We start from the raw sequence: 20,779 nt of genomic DNA on the forward strand, positions 1-20,779 counted from the left end.
TCTCTCTCTCTCTCTCTCTCTCTCTCTCTCTCTCTCTCTCTCTCTCTCTCTCTCTCTCTCTCTCTCTCTCTAACAGGCAAATCAAAAACCAGAATAAAACAAAAGAAAAGAAACAGGAAAACAACTTGAGGAACGCATATACACACAGAGCTACAAATGTAACATCAGAAACCATAATATAGAAACAAAGACCAGTGATTGAAATAATATCCAAACAAAGCATTATGAAACAGAACATCTCAAAATCCCATGGCCTTTATTTTCTGTTGGTCATCTCCTGTTGAGCACCAAGCCTGCCCTTAAGTGTGGTTTTTATACCGGCAGAGACTCCACTAGAGAAAACTTAAGTTTTCTTTTGTGAGCAGTTGACACTTGGAGAGATGGCTTGTGATTTAGGGCTGGTGGCTTGTGTTTACTTCCCTGCTCAGCTCTGAACCCTGAGACAGGGTTCCAAGATTTCTCACTCTGCACATTGTCCATTTGTGGGTCTCTGTATCTACTTCATGAGAGAGCTTCTGGTATAGTGGCAGAGCGAAACACTGATTTAAAACAAAAAAGAAAGAAACCTAAAAGCCAGACATGGTTGGTTTCTAATCAGTATCTCTAAGGTATCTGAAATGACATACTAGTTTTGGGTATATGCTGGATTTCTTCTTACCCCCACAGTGCTCAGGTGCACTCGGCATTTTGAATGTTATCCAGCTTCTCTTAAGTGCCAGAAGCATGCACTCCTCCATGTTACTTATGCAGGAAGAATGTTATTCAGTAGCTAAAATAGAATTATCCAGTTTTGCTTATGGTTCACCCTGGTTCCTGCTCTTGGAAGAGGAAGAGTCTAGAATAGATTTTAAAAGGATTTTATCATATAGTTACAAATAATAAAATTTGCTTAGAACTTTCATGATTCTATGCACAGCATCAAAATGGATTTGGAAATGAGGAGCAGTTGATAATTTTGTGCGAACACAGATGGAATAATATGTATTCTGGTTAATGCCAACTACAGGAAGGATTGATTTTTAAGTCCCGGATGTGACTATCTCTAGCTTTGTAATCCTCCCTAAAAGTGGGATATATTCTAGAACCTTCTGTATTTTTCTTATTTTTAGTGCTGTAACTAAGGCTTAAGATTCTCCTATCTGAAATATTTACTATATAAAGATCTCTAGCTAGTCAGGGGCCTGTTTTCCAGTGAGACCTGATGCTATCATAAGTAAGATAGAAGGAACACACTGGGGACACAAACTACTTTTAAAAGGGCAGGCCCCATGCCTAGCAGTAGATGGCCAACAGAAAGTGACTTCAGTGGCACCTTTGGAGGTTATTTGTCTTATAATGCTCTTCACAGTTCTTCCCTTTTTATTATTTTTTTCTATCTATCTATCTATCTATCTATCTATCTATCTATCTATCTATCTATCTATGTATCTATCTATCTATCTATCTATCTATTATCTCTTTTTACCCTGCAGGTCCTATGTATGTGTATTATGGCTTCTAGTTTAGTATTTTTATAGGATTACTGAACTTGCAGATGAGTGGGTTTCTGTTTCTTGTGCCTTTTTCTTTTTGTTTCTTTTGTCCAGTTCCAATGTGTTAGTTTTGTTTTATCTTATTATATTTTATTTATTATTCTCCCTTAGAATAGAAGCCTGTTTGTTTTCTGAGAGACAGACAGGAAGGTGGTGGATCCTGATGGGACGGGAGGTAGGGAGGAGCTGGAAGGAGTACAGGGAGGGAATCAGAGTCAAGGAATATTTTGTGAAAGGGAACAAACGATTTTCAATCAAAGGAAAAGACAGACAAATGAAACACAGACTATGGATGCCACTTCATAAGTTGTTTCTTTCTGGTGTAATCCCAGTACAACAGATGTATATTTTTTATTGTTGTTAAAATAAATATATTGCAAAAAAGCATAAAATTATGTCCCAAGATGCAGATAAAACATACTTTCTACTGAAAAGTCTCTATATGCAACTATTCTCTTTGGTTTAAAATTTTTCATTTTTAATTCTTGGATTCTATTTGGATATATTTTTCAGCTCTTTTCATTTGTCCCCAGCTGTAGTTACGTAGGGGATGGGCCTGTACTCACTCAGATCTGTACTGGTATGGATGTTGAGGCTGTCTATGAAAGTGAGCAGATAGGAGCTGGTGCATTCTGCTGCTGTATTCTTGAGACAGGGTCTCACTCTGTAGCTCTGGCTGGCCTGACATTCGTTCTGTAGACATTCGTGCTGGCCTTGAACTCACAGAGATCTTCCTGTGAGGTGAACGCCACCACACCCAGCCTCTGAGTGTTTTCCTGCCGTAAAGGGCATCCTACTAGAAACAGGTTACTACCTACTGGAAAGATGATATGCTGTGCTCTGAGGATGCTCATGAATTAACTTTGAGTTAAGCTTTAATGTTATTTGGGGCTAAAACAAAAAACTTATTTTTAACATTTCTGAGAAATAAAGTGTATTCTGTTTACCCTTTAGAACTAAAATCGATTTTTTTTTTTCTTTTGCATTGGCCTTTTTATGTCTTTTTCAGTCGCCTGGGCCCGCCTTCTCCCCCCTCTGCAGCTGACAGAGATGAGAGCCCTGCAGTGCTGGCAGAGAGCTGTTTCAGAGAACTGCTGGGCCGAGCAACTTTTGGGAATATGAACAATGCTGTTAGGCCAGTCTTTGCGTAAGTACTTGCTATTTTTCTAGTTATCCGTGAAGGTTGCATGGGGCATCCATTATGTGTTTGTTTATTTCCTTTAAGTATGAATACCATCACTTACCATGCATATCTCCTTACATCCCTTGAAATACTTCTGTGGAGTGAGAAATTAGACAGCGTCACCACCATGTGATGCACATTGCTGCTCTTCCTCCTTCCCTCTCTCTTTCTTTCTTTTTTTCCTCGAATTGAACCTAGCACCCTCCCATAGAGCTAAATCTTACACTTTCTGCATTTACTGGGAGCTTAAGATTCTGTTCACTTTTCTGGATAAATCTCCTATTTTACTCAAGAGTCTAATCAAGATAAGAATATTGGAGACCCTACTGATCCTTACACGGTGTCTTCCAGGCTCTTATACAGTAAGTTTTTCCGATAATCAATGTCCTGCAGGCAGGCCTTCCAGGTCTGTGCTTCTCATTCCATCATAGCATGGTAGATCAGTGTGCTCTAATATCCGCTATAATTACTGGGGGGGGTTGCTGATCTCTTCTTTCTTACAATTCAGCCCCATCTCTTCTTCACCATCTGGCTATAGTGAACATAGCTTATACAGAATATTTTCCATGTAACATCCAGAATTCTTATTTGGGGGGGGGGGCAAGCATTTTTACTTCAGGGTTCAGAGTTAACCTTTAAATACAAGAATTAGTAAGTAGCAAAACTATATTAAAATTCAAGAATATCATCACCTCTTCAAAATAACTTGCGGTCTTACCTCTTCCCTATCACAGCAGCCTTACAGAACTACTACTAAAAAGTAACCACATTGTATTAAATATAGTAAGGCAGATTATTTGACGTATGCCCAAATACTTAGGCCTAAAAATAGAATTTAGGCTAGTTAGATACAAGGCCAACTTTACCACGTTAACTATACTTGAATTGAAGAATTTAAACTATGCTTTTGTCCTCTCCCAACCTTTTAAAATTACAATACGTTTTTCATATTATATATTTTGATCATGTTTTTACCTCCCCTCAACAACTCAGATCTTTCCTCTTTTCCTATCCACCCAATTTTATCTTCCTTATCTTTCTTTTAAAACAAAGCAAAAAACTACCACAAAAATCAAAACAAGCAAAAGAATGAGACAAAAATCCAGCAATAACAACAACAACAACAACAACAAAAAACCAAAACAAAGCAAAGTGAAGCTAAAAGTCTACAAAAATACCATTATTTGTTTTGTGCTAATCAAATATGCATTGGTTCTATCCTAGAGTATGGTTTGACATTCCCAGTGAGACTCCATTGGAGAAAACTGCAGAACATCTTGGTTAAGGATGGAGCCCTGTGTCTACATTCCCCCACTCAGTGCTGGGACCTCATTTGGCTTGAACATTTAGATCCTCTACATACTGTTGCCACAGCCTTTGAGTTCATATGTATATCAGTCCTATTGATCTGGAAGACCTGGTTTCCCTGTGTCTGAAGACATTTCTATGTTGAGTCATCCATCACTTCTAGCTCTAAAATCCTTTCTTCCTTCCCTTCCGCACAGATCCCTGAGACTTGAGGGGAATAGTTTGTTGAAGACATCTCATTTAGGACTGAGTACTCTAATGTCTCTTGTTTTCTGCACATTTTTCAATTGTGGGTTTCTGTATTCAATCCCATCTACTGTAAGAAGTTTCTCTAATGTAGGTTGAGAGAGGTACTTATCTCTGAATATAGCAGTATGCCACTGGAAATCATTTTATTGCTGTTCTTTTAGCAGGATAATAGTAGTAGGCTTTCCCCTAGACCCATGGCATATCTAGTTTCAGGTTCTTGTCCACTTTAGGAGTATCAGGTATGGGTTCCATACCAAAGAGTGGGTGTTAAATCCAGTCAAGAAGTTGTTGTTTATACACATAGTGTTTGTGCCTATATTGCACCAGTGTATCTTTCATGTAACTCCCTCTTGCAGGTCTCAGGGTTTGTAGATAGATGATGATGAGTACCTTCCTCCTCTGATAATGAACAGAGTACCTTGAATGCTAGTCAGTAGTAATGAAGCTTCTAGTTATATACCAGCTTGGATTCCCCATGTTTAATGACAAGTATGTGTTATCTTCATCAATAGGGTCTTGCCTTATGTTTTTATAAGCTATTTAATTAGTTAACTAGATGCTAAGAATTGTCTACAAGTAAGCTACTACATAATAGAATATATGAAGAATAACACCAGATAGATGAGGGATGCACAATAATTATAGATTATGAGAAAGAGGTCAGAAAGTGTCCATCATATAAAATCAGAAAATTCATACCTAACAGAATTTGAAGTAGATTTCTTGAATTAGATGTTGCAAATATTAACAAAATTGCTTTGGTAGTATTTTTTATAAAGTATATTTTGGTTCAACATTGAAACAGGCATTTTATTTCAATTGTTACTTGATCTATATAAAAAAAATGAAAGATTGTCCAAGAATTTTAAACATCAGATTTTCAGTCAGCAGCGAGTATAGGACAGCTGGCATACTGGATGCAGTGAAGGAGTTAGTGTGAATGAAACAAGAGGAGAAAGCCTAAGTTACACCAGGGAAATCTCAACATTTTAAGTTTTTATATAATTATTAATTGTCAATTACCAATTAATTATTAAGTCTTTAGGTAATTATTGGCAATTTTATCTAAAAGTTGAAAAATGCTCAGAACTAGTCTTTGAAGTGTTACAAGATAGCTTTGAAGCAGGGTCTCTATGTTGGTTGGATATAGGAATGAAGTTCTATACAAGAAGGTTTTAGACCTGTGAGTTATGGACACCAGGGGTTCTTTAAGTGGCTACTTAAAACTAAGTGTGCCGTGTAATCATCCTTATTTTTGGATTGCTTAGGACGCCTCAGTCATAGACTCTTACAAATCTTGGAGATGGCTCTCAGACTTTAGTGTTGCTTGTGTATAACTGGAATGATTGTTGTATCTTAGGCTCTCAAACTAAACTCCTAAAACTAGTATCTACTCAATTGTCTTTGACTTCATTTATTGAAGCCCTTCCCTGGGAAGGGGAAATAGAATAGATTTCACAGGCCGACTGCGGGAAGGCAGGGATGGGAACAGGAGGGGCATAAGAGGAGGGGTAGGGAAGGGTGGAAATATGGCATAACAAATATGGCAACGAAATATGGCATAACAAATTGTAATAAGACTAGGCACAAACCTTCATATCAAGCTGAATAAGGCAAACCAGTAGGAGGGAAAGGGTCCCAAGAGCAGGCAAGAGTCAGAGGCGGCCCCACTTGTACTACTAGGTATCCCACAGGATTATGCAGAGAACTTACTTAAACCTATATTGGCTTCCTGATTGTCCATTCAGTCTCTGATCCCTTCTGAGCCATGGTTAGTAGATCCTTCTTCCTCCTTTTCTGAGGGGGTCCCCTAAGCTCCACCTAGTATTTGGCTACAGCTGCTGGATGAAGCCTCTCTGACAACAGTTGGGCTAGGCTCTGGTTTATAAGTATAGTGGAATATCACTAGGAATCATTTCATTGACTTTATTTTGTTTCCTTTCTTTCTTTCTTTCTTTCTTTCTTTCTTTCTTTCTTTCTTTCTTTCTTTCTTTCTTTCTTTCTTTCTTCTTTTTTTTTTTTTTTTCACAGTCATGTTTGGTTCTATCTTAATTCTCTGGGATATCCAGCCTCTGGTTCCTGGACCTACAGGCAGTGTCATGCATGGGCTCCCTCTTCTGGCATGGGTCTCAATATGAGCTAGTTATTGGTTGGCCACTACCACAAGTTCTGTGCAACCATTACCCCAGCACATCTTTCAGTCAGAACAAATTGCAGGTTGAAGGTTTTGTGGCTAATCTGATTTACTAGTCCAACCATAGGAAGCTTTGACAAATGTCCAGTTCAGAGTGTGTATCCCCCATTATTGGCAGTCTTTGATAGGGTCACCCACGTAGTTTCCAGAGTGTTTCTATTGCGCTAGGTTTCCATATCACCCCTGACCTTTTCCCCAATTCCAGTTGTCTCTCCAAGTACTCTCCTCCACCCTTCCCTACCCCTCCTCTCATGCTGCTCCTGTTCCCATCCCTGCCTTCCCGCAGTCGGCCTGTGAAATCTATTCTATTTCCCCTTCCCAGGGAGAACTTTGTGTCCCCCCCTTGAGCCTTCCTTGTTACCTAGCCTTTCTGGGTCTGTGGACTGTACAGTTAATATCCACTTACATGTGAGTACATGGCTTGTTTGCCTTCTGAGTCTGGGTTACCTCACTCAGGATGATTTTTTTTCTAGTTCTATGTAACCTCTCACTCTAGTTACTAGCCTGGATCTTAGGTGTATGGTTGAAATTTCTGGAAAGACATGCTTCTTATAGCTCCCTGAATTCAGAGCCCAGACTAAGACCAGGGAAGTTTTGACAGTCTATTTCTATAGAAGATACCCCTGTTTTTTGTTTAGTTTTTTTTTTTTTTTTTTTTTTTTTTTTAATTTCTTCTACATTTGCTTGTCTGCCTGGGGAATTGTGTCTTCTAGGCTTCTGAGTAGTGCTGGGATCTCTGTAGTCTGATGGGACAGCCTGCCCTTCACAAGTGCTTCCTCAGCTTCTCTGTAACTTACACATCTGACACTCTTGACAGCACTAGTGCTGGGCATGAGATGGAGGACATGTATCTGCATCCTTTAGATAGGCTAGTATTGGTTACTATATGGCCAAGGTTGGCAGTTAGAAATGTATGCCATAGTTCTGAAAGTAGAACCCAGCTTGTTTCTTTGTTTGTTTTTCAAGAGAGTATTTTTCTGTGTAGCCCTGGCTTTCCTGAAACACTCTCTGTACTGTTGACCAGGCTGGTCTCAAACTTAGATCCGCCTGCGTCTGTCTCCTGAGTGCAAGGATTAAAGGCATGTGTCTTTAATCGCCTAAAATGTGTCTAAAAACGCCTGGCTTTTGTTGAAGTTTTTTAAAGTAAGGTGTGCTTAAAACTGAGTTCTTAATTTTTAATTGTTATTTACAGGCATTTAGATCATCACAAGCTGTGGGATCCTAATGAGTTTGCAGTTCACTGCTTTAAGATTATAATGTATTCTATTCAGGTAAGGTTTAATCAACTGTTTGTTTATTCAATGAGTACTGATCATTCTGATGGATGAATGTATCATCAAACAAGTGGGCAACTAACATGCAGAGCATTGTTTTTGTTTTGTTGGTGTTTTGAGACAATCTCACTCTAGCTCTGCTTGTCTCAGAACTTGCTGTGTAGACCGTGCTGGCCTTGAACTCAGAGAACCATTGCCTGCCCCTGCTTCTTGAGTGCTGGGATAAAGGTCTGCCTGTCACACCTAGCACAGGCATGTGTTTATTTATGTGTTTTTTTCTCATTTACTTCTGGTTTTCTTATTACCAAGACAAAAATATCTAATAAGAGGATTAGATAATGTTATTGGGCCACTTTTAATTGTACCGTTATTTAAGTCATGTATTTTGATTCCCTGTTATGCAGGTGAATTGGAATTTGTTCTAACTTCTAGTCTTTATAGTGTCGTCTGTGTTTTGTCTTCTACAAAGGGCCACTTTGGAGCTTTTTTTCTCATCAGAATCTGAACAGACTTGATTAGCTCTTAATTGAGATGGGATTTCATATCTTCAATTTTGGATTTTTCACTCTGCATACTTTTTAATGTATTATACTATTTTAAGCAAATCCCTTGTAAGTAAAATGAATATGGGTCCTAGTTTGCCTAGGACAGCCTTATTGTATATAGTTACTAAGAATATCTTCATCCTCAGTTACAGAAGTGCCCTCGTCAAGGCAGTCAGTTACATAACTACAACAGGCAGGCTTACAGGACGTTCATGAGTAGCATGCGGTTTCCCAGGCAGGAAGCTCAATTTCAGGTTGTTGTTGTTGGTGGTGGTAGTGATGATGGTAATAGTGGTGTGTGTGTGTGTGTATGTGTGTAAACCAAAGTAAACATTGACTGGCTTCTTACTTGAGGCTGTTAACAAAGTACCAGTGTAAAGACAGAATGTCAGAAATAGCTAGAGATACCAGTGACATTAATACCAATGGAAAGAACCTTGTGCTTTTGAGCAATAGTTTCTTTTTAATTTTTTATACTGCATGAATGTTCTGACTGCATGTATACTTACATGCCAGAAGATGGCATAAGAACCCAACCCTTTGTAGGTGATCGTGAGCCACCATGTTTGCTGGGAATTGAACAGAAACTCTTGGAAGAGTAGCCAGTTTTCTTAACCACTGTGTCAACTCACCAGCCCCTTCTTTTTAATTTTTCTTTATAATTTTATTATCCTGGTTGAATATTTTTATGCAATATTATACACATTAATCAGGTTTACCATACTAATTGCCTTTGCCCCTCTAGTTAGTCCTCTTACTTCACCTAGACAGTTAGCTTCATTTTCTTCTCTTCTCTATGTATATAATTTTACATATATGATGTATATATGAACATAAACAATCTAGGACTCACACCTGACTTAATTCACTTAATTTAATTAGGGTACATCCAGTTGCAGACTCTCTTTTCCTTCAAACAATGTGACCTCATTTTTAATGGCTGGAAAAAAATTCCTTTGTATACGTATACCACATTCTTAATATAAAGTCATCCACTGCAAATATAAGAAAGGAAACCAGCTTGGGAACAGGTCTGTGGGTCAGTTGAAAGGAGGCAGAGGCTGGGACTTGGGGATAGTGTCACTTTGTTCTCTCTGTTCTAGTATTGTGCACAGTAGTGGACTCACTCACGAGCAGAACATACTGATAGGATAGGTTTTGAGGGCAGGAGGCAGAGCTCTGTTGGCAAAGTACTTGCTGTGGAAATGTCAAGACCTGAGTTTGAGCCATCGAACCTGTCAGGAGAGGCCTACTCATCTGAATTACCAAGTTCCAGGACAGTGTAACTGACTGTCTCAAAACAGCCAGCGTGGATGGCATACCTAAAAAGGTATACCTGAGATCTACTTATGGCCTTCATGTGTACTCGCAGCACATCGTATAGATTTGAGGAAAAAAAGAAACATGGTCTCCATTTAAAAGAGTTCAATCAGGAATGGAGATATACATTTTTTATTATATAGGAGGCAGAAGTAGTTGGATCTCTGAATTTGGTGCCAGCCTGGTCTATGTAGCAAATTTTAGACCAGCTAGGACTATGAAGGAAAACCCTGTCAAATAAATGAATGGAATGCCGGACGTGGTGGCGCACGCCTTTAATCCCAGCACTCGGGAGGCAGAGGCAGGCGGATTTCTGAGTTCGAGGCCAGCCTGATCTACAAAGTGAGTTCCAGGACAGTCAGGGCTGTACAGAGAAACCCTGTCTCAAAAAAACAAAACAAAACAAAACAAAAAAACAGAAACAAAAACAAAAACAAATAAATGAATGGAAGAAAGGGAGGGAGGGAGGAAGGAAGAAAGAAAGGAAGAAAAGAAAAAGAATTAAACTGGAGTTAAATGCTTTTCTAGCTATATTATTTGCTCATTTGTGTGAGCATTTGTTTTAGGTCCTAATATTTTTTTTTTCTCTTTTTCTTTTTTTTGGGGGGGGGGTTTCGAGACAGTTTTTCTGTATAGTCCTGGAACTCACTTTGTAGACCAGGCTGGCCTTGAACTCAGATATCCACCTGCCTCTGCCTCCCAAGTGCTGGGATTAAAGGCGTGCGCCACCATGCCCGACTATTTTTTTTTTTTAACTGTTACTTATGAAAGTCATTTGTGAGTCCTCTGCTTTATGTTTTGTCAGTTACACACTGATAGTATTTTCTATCTATCACTGGCTTGTGGTTATATAGGCTTTGACTAGAGAATGTTAAGGTGGCCATAGTAGAGTTTATCTATTTGTGATAGATAGTTTTCATAATTGATTTTCACTTTTTGTCCTATTACCAAATTATAGGAGTATATTAGGTATTGTTCATGAAATTCTCTAAATGTATAAAGAGATTAAAATTTCTCATAAATCTTTTTGTTGCCTGTGCTTAATATTTAGCTATAGTTTTAATCATCTTTGCTTTGAATATATTATGTATGTGTATGTGAGTGTTGAATGTGCACATGTGTGTACTATGACATTCATGTAGAAGTCAGGACAATTCAAGACTCAGTTTTTATCTTCTACTTGTTGAGGTAGGTTCTCTCTCTCTCTCTCCTGTCCTTCCCTCTCTTGTTTTTAAAATTATTTTTATTTTATTGATGTGAGTGTTTGCATGCATGTATGTACACCACATGCATGCCCAGTGTCTACAGAATCCAGAGGTAGGTATCCTATCCTTTGGAACTAGAGTTAAAATCAGTTGTTAACTGCCATGTGTGTGTTGGGGACTAAAGCCTGAGTCCTCCAGAATAGTGAGTAATCTTCATACCTGAGCCATCTCTTTAGCCCCCACCCCACCTCCCCCACCAAGTTAAAGAGAGCCTTTGATAATTTCCTTTTTTTATTCAGGATATCATTAGTAGTTTGCAGTATCACTGTTTATTCTTTAAAAAAATGTTTTTGTTTGTTTGTTTGTTTTTTGTTTTTGTTTTTTTTGGCAGTCACATGTTGTAAATACCAGTCCCTTATAAGGAGTGGTGAAGGTCCACATCATGCCTTTTCATTCTTATGGAGCTACCATATGCTGTTTCCTTCCTTCAGGCTCAGTATTCTCACCATGTGATCCAAGAGATTCTAGGACACCTTGATGCTCGTAGGAAGGATTCTCCACGGGTTCGAGCAGGTATCATTCAGGTTCTGTTAGAGGCTGTCGCCATTGCTGCTAAAGGTTCCATAGGTGAGTGACAATAAGACACAAAAAGTAATAATAATCTCCCCAGTATTTATATAGGAAGTACCCTTTAATATCACTCCACACGGCCTATAATTTGAGTGTACATGTGATTAGTCTTTCCTTCTTTTTCTCCCCACATTCTTTTCTTTCTGTTTCTAATTAGGCTTCAGGATATGATTTGTATTCTGAACATTGTGTAAATACAGACTTACAAGGTGATGCAAGTCAATCATTTCTCTCTCTCTCTCTCTCTCTCTCTCTCTCTCTCTCTCTCTCTCTCTCTCTCTCTCTCTCTCTCTCTGCCTCTCTCTCTTTCTTAATGTTCTCAAGTATTCAGCCCAGGGCCTTGCATATCCTAGACAAGTGTTCTACTACTGAAATATATCCGAGCTCTTTTTAGTTTTCATCTTAGTAAACATTCCAGGCTAGCTTTGAGCTCATTGTGATGACCACGTGGGCCTTAAGCTTGAAACCTTCCTACCTTAGCCTCCTGAGTAGTTTGTGATTTTAGGCATGCACTGCCAAGCCTAATTCAGACTCAAAGTTCCTAGTCCAAAATCTGAAATGCCTCAATGTTGAAACCTACTGAGTGCTGACATGAAAGTGGGCCACAGTTGTTTTAGTGTCCCGGCATTGCAACCTCACAGTATCGTCGTGCTGAGAAGTATAGTAAACACTGATGAATTTGGTTTGCGTATGAAGCCTGTCTCTAAACTATGCACATGTAGCTGTTACTAATACTCAGAAACATATATATGAAGACCATCTTCCATGTGTAGTTTACTTAGATAATTCTAATTCTGTACTATAAAGAGACTTTGATCACATGTAGCCTGAGATAACCAGGGATCAGAAAACTGGAGGAATGTGGATTAGCAAAAGCAGAATATTTTGTGGTCCATTTTGCTGGAATGTGTGCAAGAAACAAGAAATTATAGTGCAAGCTAGTCATTCAGCAGTTCAGGAGAGCTTTAAAGACCATAGGCCTGCTGCAAAGTGTAGGATTGGCTAAAGAGAGGTGCTGTCACTATTTTAGGTGTGAGGACAAGAACTTGACCTTGCTCAGCGTGCTTGGGAAGCTTACCATTTGTAGGGTAACTTAGACAAAGATCTTGATGTATAATGCATATGTGACTAGGGAAATAAGGACTGTGATAAAGGTATGGAAGTTAGAGGGAGAGTCTGACTATAGTTTTATTGCTCAAAAGTGAAGTGGAAGCCTTGTTTATTGGATATTCTAATATTCTTTCAATGCTAAATAAGAATGAGCATTTTGGGATATGGACTTTTCATTATTTTTCTTGTAGTTTATCTCATAAAGATGAACATGATGGAGTCTGGTGGTGTACACCGATAATCACACAGCACTTACGAGACAGAACAAGCTGAGTTTTGTAAATTCAAAGCCAGCCTATTCCATGCAGAGTTCCCAATGAGCCCCTGCCTCAAATTTAAGAGAGAGAAAGGGGTAGAGGAAAATAGATGAAGCAGATTAGTTTGACATGAAAAAAAACAGGTGATACATTGCATCATCATGTTTACTGATGTTTACACATGTTTACTGTGTATTAGGTGTAGTAAGCTAAGATCTTTGTATGGGGGGCAGTATTTAACAGTGGCTTCTTTCTGGAAAAGTTTATAATTGTGTGTGGGTAATAGATATAGAACCTTAATTACATAAAATATGATTGAGAAAAAAGCAGAGAAAATCAGTTCACTTGAACTTGGCAGACTGAAGAGTTTCTGATAATTGGAAATTCTTCTGTTTTTAGTCTCAGAAGAAATAAAAACATTTTCTCTCACAAGGAACTGTGTAACTTTATGGGTTCAGTCCTCAGTCAAATTACATATTATTTTAGTAAACATTATTTTGTATAGACAGAGTTAGATTAGTAGAAAGATTTGCGTAGTCCTTTGTGTATATGATTTGTGTAGGTACATGCATGTATTTGTGAAGAGCAACTAGTTCCTCGTATTTACCAAGAACATGTTTGTAATGTGATGGTGGGACTTTGTTATTTAGTTAGACAACCTCAGAAAAGTGATCCTGACAGCTCATAAATTATTAGTACTGTTGACAGGAAAAGAAAGTAACTGTAAAGTCTGCTGAGCAGTTTGAGAGTCACTCTTGGGTATACAGACTCACAGATGATCTGTCACATCACAGGGCCCACAGTGCTGGAAGTCTTCAACACCCTGCTGAAGCACCTGCGGCTCAGTGTGGAACTGGAAGCCAACGAGTCCCAGAAGGGTTCTGTAGGCAGCATCACCTTAAGCTCCAAAGACAACGATGAGAAGATTGTGCAGAATGCTGTCATCCAGACAATAGGTTCGTGATTCAGTTCTCAGGTCACTGCATGAGAGCCACTGCATGACGATGCAGGTATTCTCACGGAGGCTGCCTGGCTTGTGCTGTGCATTTGTCAAAGTGCATTTGTTATGGTGTGGACCTCTAAACAAAGCGTAAGAATGCTATTCTCTACCCATTTGTGCCTGCTGTTGACACTTCAGGCCAGTTCTTCCGTTTTAACTTCTTTATCTTGCTTATGTATACATGTGTACATGAATGTTTATGAGTTTGCATCTATAATAAAAATATGCATACATATTTATTTTTAAAAAATAAACTTACTAGGTATAATACGTTGCATAAATCATGGTCTTTTACTGCCAAATTCTTTTAATTGAAAAGAATTTCTATACAGTCTATTCTGATCATGGTTTCCCCTCCTCTGTCTCCTCTCAGATCTTTCCCACCTCCTTGCCCTCCACCAAACCCCATTTCTTTCTCTCTCTTTAGAAAGCAAACATGAAAACAAACTAAAATTTTAAAAATGAAAAACAAAGAATGAACCCAAATAGTAAAACTCACATAAACACCCAAGTGGTACCCAGACATTTGTGTAGACAAAATGCCTATGTACATAAAATACAATAAAATAATTTAAAAAATAATTTTGGGTTATGTGGGGAAATGAGCACTTTTTAATTTGTTAAATTGGCCTTTATTTACAGGATTCTTTGGAAGTAACTTACCAGACTATCAGAGGTCAGAGATAATGATGTTCATCATGGGGAAAGTGCCTGTTTTTGGAACATCCACTCATACTTTGGATATCAGTCAACTAGGGTAAGTTCTCAGACTGCAAATGAAGTCAGTGCTAGATTACATTTTCTTTTAATTCAAGAAATTGTTAGTGTTTTGAAATTTTGGTAATAAAAAGCAACAGTGTTTTCTTTGGTAGTAGATCATTAAGCTATTCAAGCATACTTTTTGGATCATTTTAAACTTATAAATTCTTGGGATTTTTTTTCTCTTTTATTGAAGAAATGGAAGCTTATTTGTTGTGTGCATTGTGTTTTTCCATGTATGCATGATAAAACAAAGTTTCCTGAAAATCTTAAAACATTGTTAGTGACTCAGGAATACTGACTTGGGATGTTAATGATCCCTCTTTATAGATTTGATTTGGTGATATACTTAAACCTTAGTTAATGTGTTAAAATGATCTCATTATGACTTGTAAGTGTACATAATTATTCAGTTATCATAAAAAGAATTCTTAAAACTTTTAAGGAGATGGAAATCCACATGTACAGCACACTGTAGCCCATTGGTCCACATAGTCAATAAAGTGCTAAAAAAAAGCACTGTACACTGGAGAAAGTGGGATAGGACTATAAGTATGGTAGGGGAACGTGTTTCTTTAACAAGTAGCCAAGAGTGACAGCTGAAGGAATAAATGGAAAAAGGGGTATTAGTGACACAAAGATTAAAAACCCACTAAAGAGTATTCTATTCTTATAAAAGTTACTATAGTTCTATCTTTTTATTGGGAATAGTGTAGGTATGTGTGCAATGTGCGATGTTCAAATAGATCAAAGTAGCATTTCCATCTCCATTTTTAATAACCATAACTGTTGTGTTCATGTTAGACAGTTGGCATATCTGTACATTCCTGGGTCACTTTTCTTATATATTACTTGGAGGATTTAATCTTCATATCGCCACATCAGTTTTTGTTTTTGAAGACCCAATTCAATAACTTGAATTTTTTTGTTTAAATTATATATATATAAATACACACACACACACATATATATATATATATATATATATATATATATATATACATACATATACACATACAGGTGTGTGTGTGTTTGTGTGTATGCCTATGTATATATACCTAATTTATATGAACTTTATTTTAGTGTATAAACTGAGTCATGGCATAAGCAATTGTAGAAATAACTAAATTCTATTTAGCCAATGAAAATAAAGTTTTAAAATAAAAAAGTATTTTAAGTAGATGAAGTTATAAATATAAATTATTATTAGTAACACCAATACATTGTATATTTCAGGGATTTGGGAACCAGAAGGATTCAGATAATGTTGCTGAGATCTTTGCTCATGGTAAGGAATTGAACAGATGTTAGAGACACATCCCTTAAATTACTGACAAGAGTGGCATCACTGCCAGCCTCCTTCTTTCCGTCCTCAGTAAGAATCTGGCTGGTTATTTCTGCATTTGTGCACTTGAGTACCTCTCCCCTTATCTTGTGTTCTGCCGGACTTCTCACTAGGCGATGCTTTTCTGCCCTGGCATTTTGTTTGATCTTCATTACGATCAAGTTTACAGCAGTCAGAGACAATTCCCATTTTGTAGATAAAGATAAGTGCTACGCTCAAAGGGGTTAGGTGGACAGAGTTGAAAAAGTCCAAGGTCACTGAGCCCAAGACTAGAATTCAGGCATGACAATCCATAGTGGCTTCTATACACTGACGAGATAATGGCTTGTTGCTAACAGTATTTATTGTTTTAATGTTTATAGTGGCAATACATAACAGAAAAGGGAATAACAGAGGTCCTCTGGTACTGCATGATAAATATGCTCACTTTTTCCTTTCTTAATTTTTAATTAAAATAGTTACTTAAATTTTCCCCTCCCTCCAACCCCTTCTTCCCTCTTTGCCTTCAAATTAATGGGCTCTGATTATTTATTATCATTACATGTATATGCAAATGAATTAACAAATGAAGCTTGCTGAGTCCATTTATTGCTGGTATGTATATGTTTAAGAGTTGACAATCTAGGAAGCTTGTCTCTAGGGAAGATTAATTCTTCCTTTCAGCAGTCTCTAATTCCCTGTATGTAGTTCTTCATCTAGTGGCTGTGACCTTGTGAGATTCCGTCCATCCATGTTGGCATAACAGCTGCTGTTGACTGGCATGTCAGATCCTATTTAAGATACACTATTTTCATTTACCTCCTGGCATCATGTCAAGGACAAAAGAGGGACTGGTTTTTCCAACTAGTGTCTTTGAAATTCATTTCAGAGAGCTTTCCTATGCATCCTTTTATACTCTGTGTATCATGTTTGGGCACAGGAGATATTCTGTGATTTCAGTCTTAATTCGCGTCCTTTGTGTGTTATATAGGGTTTTGGATCTAGTTGAAGTGACGCTCATCAGTCCTTCCCATGGGTTTTTATTCGTGGTGTCTTCGTATTCTGATGACATAAACAGTTGATTTGGTTTCCATATAAAATTTTCTAAGATTTGGCTCTAATTCTTTAAAGAAAACAAATTCTGCAAATATTAAAATACCACCATGCTTCTCATCCTAATTATACCAGTCAGCTTTGTGAATTCTTCTGTGGCATAGTTTTTAAATGTTTAATAGCACTTAAGTATATTCTCCTTCAATGTTTAAAATTGAAAGAAGGCTAAATATTATCCCAAGTATTAAGTTGAGTAACAAAACACAATTTTCCAAACTGAAAATATGTTCCTGTTCCCCAGTAGTTTCATTGAAAATAACAGTTTGCAGGGTCAGACTTAGCTGTTTTCCACCTGCACTCTCTGTAAATGTGTTGGTTGCCCCCTGCCTGCCTTCCTGGCTTCTACAGTCTGTGTAAGGGTGTATCAGCCTGCAGACAGCAGTCAAGACATAGTTGACAGGCATGTAATGTAGTACTTGCAGTTGAGCCTGCACATGGGACCACATACCACATATGTGATGTGCATCTTAAACTTGTTTCAAATACTGATTCTGACATACTAACATCTTGACTGCACAACAGGGTTCCTTCATATTATTTCTTTAGGCTTGTGCCTATAGTTTCTGTTTCCCAAACAGAATTTTGTGATTAAAAATAGAATGTGATAATTTTGCCTAAGGACTCACAAGAACATTGTTGTATGTTAATTTCCCCCTTTTAATCAGGTGACTTCTGGTTACAAAGCCAAGACGATTGTTACTGCACTGCCAGGGTCATTTCTAGATCCTCTGTTGTCGCCATCCCTCATGGAAGACTATGAGCTGAGGCAGTTAGTATTGGAAGTAATGCACAACCTAATGGATCGGCATGACAATAGAGCAAAGCTCCGCGGCATCAGGTGACTCACCAGACTGGGAGGGAGGGCTTCAGGAGAGCTTTTAGTGTTCTCAGTTGGTGTGTTGAAATCTGTGTGTTGGAGAGAGGCTGGGGGATATATTTAGTTGGTGTCAAATGATTTATTAATTCGTTTTAGAGTGTCATTCCCTGTGCTCTGCAGAGGGCTAATATGGTGATGACTATGCACATGGATTAAAAACTGATTTTATTTTACTTTTGTTTTAAGCCTACAAATGGCACTATGAAGGAAATGATATAACTCTTTTAAGCATGATCATCCAGTAATATCATTTCATATAAACATTTAAAATGTTTGTAGATGTGTCACCATTCAAACTTCTTAGTTCAAATACAGTTCTCCACCAAATACAGCGTATCAGAGCCAATGTGCTGTTCATTAAAAATGATTGATTATATTGTTTGTAGGATAATACCAGATGTGGCTGACTTGAAGATAAAAAGAGAGAAAATTTGTCGACAAGATACGAGCTTCATGAAAAAGGTGAGGGCACTATGTGAAGTGTAACTGAGCACTTTGGATTATCAGGTGGGTTTGTACTGGACTGTGGCCTTAACTGAAGCCATAGCAGTGGAGGAGAAGCCCTCTCCCCGCCATCCCCAGCCCCACACTCCCACCACACTTCTTCACCTGTCAGAAGTGCGCATGCTAGTTTAGGAAAACTTGACTGGTTAGTGTGAATGCAAGCCCATGCGCATTGCTAGTTTACTTATTTTAAAGTGATCCACAGTATAACAGAAATACCCCTTGTATCCCCTTTTTCTAAGTCCATACTCTTCCTTAGAGAGAACCTTAGAGGGATATTACTATCTTGTTTGTCAGTTTTTGTATGTTGAATGAAAAGAATCATAAGTTATATGTTCTTTTATATTTAATTTTTTTTCAATTTAGTTTTGTTTTGGTGAAATTCATCTTAAGTGTTTTGGTGACACCGTACATACTATAATATATGTGGTATAAGATAATCCAGATTATGCATTTGTTGGCTGATATTTGGGTTTGTTCCTCTTAGGATACCATAAGGAATTCTGCTGCAACTACTCTCGCTCGTGCATCCTGTTGTACAGTTCCGTTTCTCCATGGCGTCCCATATTGGGGATTCCTGAGTAATAGTTTTAAATGATGCAGAGACACTAGAGAACACCAATTTGCTTTGTGCAGTCATTGCTCTTATGTGTACTACACTGTTAACATACAAAATTACCTTTTCTGTATCTTTCAGAATGGGCAACAGCTATATAGGCACATATATCTGGGCTGCAAAGAGGAGGACAATGTTCAGAAAAACTATGAGCTTCTTTATACATCTCTGGCGCTGATAACTATTGAGCTTGCCAATGAAGAAGTGGTTATTGACCTCATTCGATTGGCCATTGCTTTACAGGTATGCTTTTATAACATTCCACTGAAGAAAATTCTTTTTAGTGAAGTAAATATCACTTATAGAAAGGTATGATTATTTAACAACCTGATTTTTGATTAGCAAGGTTTTTGGTTCTAGATTCAATTACAGTGAATATAGCTATGTACTAAAGTCATTAAAAACCTTTCAGCACTTGATGAAAAAGATAGTCCTTGTACTTAACTTCCAGTCTACTGGAAAGGATAGTTTTTAATAATTGTTACATATTTGTCATTTTTTAAATTACCTTTTTATTTATTTTATGTATATGAGTGTCCTATCTGCATGTACACCGCATGTCAGAAAAGGACATCAAATCCCATTACAGATGGTTGTGAGCCACCATGTGGGTGCTGGGAATTGAACTCAGGACCTCTGGAAGAGCAGCCAGTACTCTTAACCATTGAACCATCTCTCCAGCCCACCAAGTGGCATTGTTTAGTTGGAGTTGAGTGTTAGATAATAAAGGGGCAACATATAGTGCATGCTCACACTCACCGTGTGTTAATAATGTCAGCTATCTAGACTATCTTCAGTGTCCCAGTGGAATCACAGAGAGGATGATGCAGTGTAAGAACTTGATCTTTCAAATGTGTTTATTTTCTACTTAAGGACAGCGCAATTATCAATGAAGATAACTTGCCAATGTTTCATCGTTGTGGGATCATGGCACTGGTTGCAGCTTATCTCAACTTTGTGAGTCAGATGATAGCCGTTCCAGCATTTTGCCAGCATGTTAGCAAGGTGAGAGATTTAGAAAAGTTCTTAAACCTGGTTTTGTATAAAAACAGCTAATTTCTGAGTAGTTAAATAGGTGGACAGACAGACAGATGGATGGACGGATACATGGATGGATACATACATACATGGATGGATAGATGGATGGATTCTGTGAAAATATGAGGTTCTAAATCAAAAGTACGGTTAACATTGTCATGTTTGGGTTGTTACAGTTTTTTTTTTCAATTTTTTTATTAGATATTTTCTTCATTTACATTTCAAATGCTACCCTGAAAGTCCCCTATGCCCTCCCCCCACCCTGTTCCCCTACCCACCTCCCCAATATATATATAATATACAGGGGGCCTCTCTTCCCAATGATGGCCGATCAGGCCATCTTCTGCTGCATATGCAGCTAGAGACACGAGCTCTGGGGGTACTGGTTAGTTCATGTTGTTGTTCCACCTATAGGGTTGCAGACTCCTTCAACTCCTTGGGTACTTTCTCTAGCTCCTCCATTGGGGGCCCTGTGTTCCATCCCAATAGATGACTATGAGCATCCACTTCTGTATTTGCCAGGCACTGGCATAGCCTAACAAGAGACAGCTATATCAGGGTCCTGTCAGCAAAATCTTGCTGGCATATGGAATAGTGTCTGGTTTTGGTGGCTGATTATGGGATGGATCCCCGGGTAGGGCAGTCTATGGATGGTCCATCCTTTCGTCTCAGTTCCAAACTTTGTCTCTGTAACTCCCTCCATGGGTATTTTGTTCCCTGTTCTAAGGAGGAATGAAGTAT

General features: G+C 38.1%; 1 protein-coding gene across 3 annotated transcripts in view; it reads left to right on the forward strand.

Annotated features, from left to right (window-relative positions):
- Efr3a (EFR3 homolog A) overlaps positions 1-20,779 on the forward strand; it is an 86,545-nt gene that overhangs the window by 44,748 nt on the left and 21,018 nt on the right. For all 3 annotated transcript variants that reach the window (XM_029547939.1, XM_021216493.2, XM_029547940.1), the window contains exons 7-16: positions 2,542-2,679; positions 7,659-7,737; positions 11,302-11,437; positions 13,602-13,763; positions 14,450-14,564; positions 15,803-15,854; positions 17,669-17,841; positions 18,267-18,342; positions 19,082-19,243; positions 19,874-20,005. In XM_029547939.1, coding sequence (XP_029403799.1) covers positions 2,542-2,679; positions 7,659-7,737; positions 11,302-11,437; positions 13,602-13,763; positions 14,450-14,564; positions 15,803-15,854; positions 17,669-17,841; positions 18,267-18,342; positions 19,082-19,243; positions 19,874-20,005 — 1,225 coding nt within the window. The remainder of the gene's footprint in view (positions 1-2,541; positions 2,680-7,658; positions 7,738-11,301; positions 11,438-13,601; positions 13,764-14,449; positions 14,565-15,802; positions 15,855-17,668; positions 17,842-18,266; positions 18,343-19,081; positions 19,244-19,873; positions 20,006-20,779) is intronic.

The sequence above is a fragment of the Mus pahari genome, chromosome 17, assembly GCF_900095145.1.
Source record: "Mus pahari chromosome 17, PAHARI_EIJ_v1.1, whole genome shotgun sequence".
Taxonomy (NCBI): domain Eukaryota; kingdom Metazoa; phylum Chordata; class Mammalia; order Rodentia; family Muridae; genus Mus; species Mus pahari.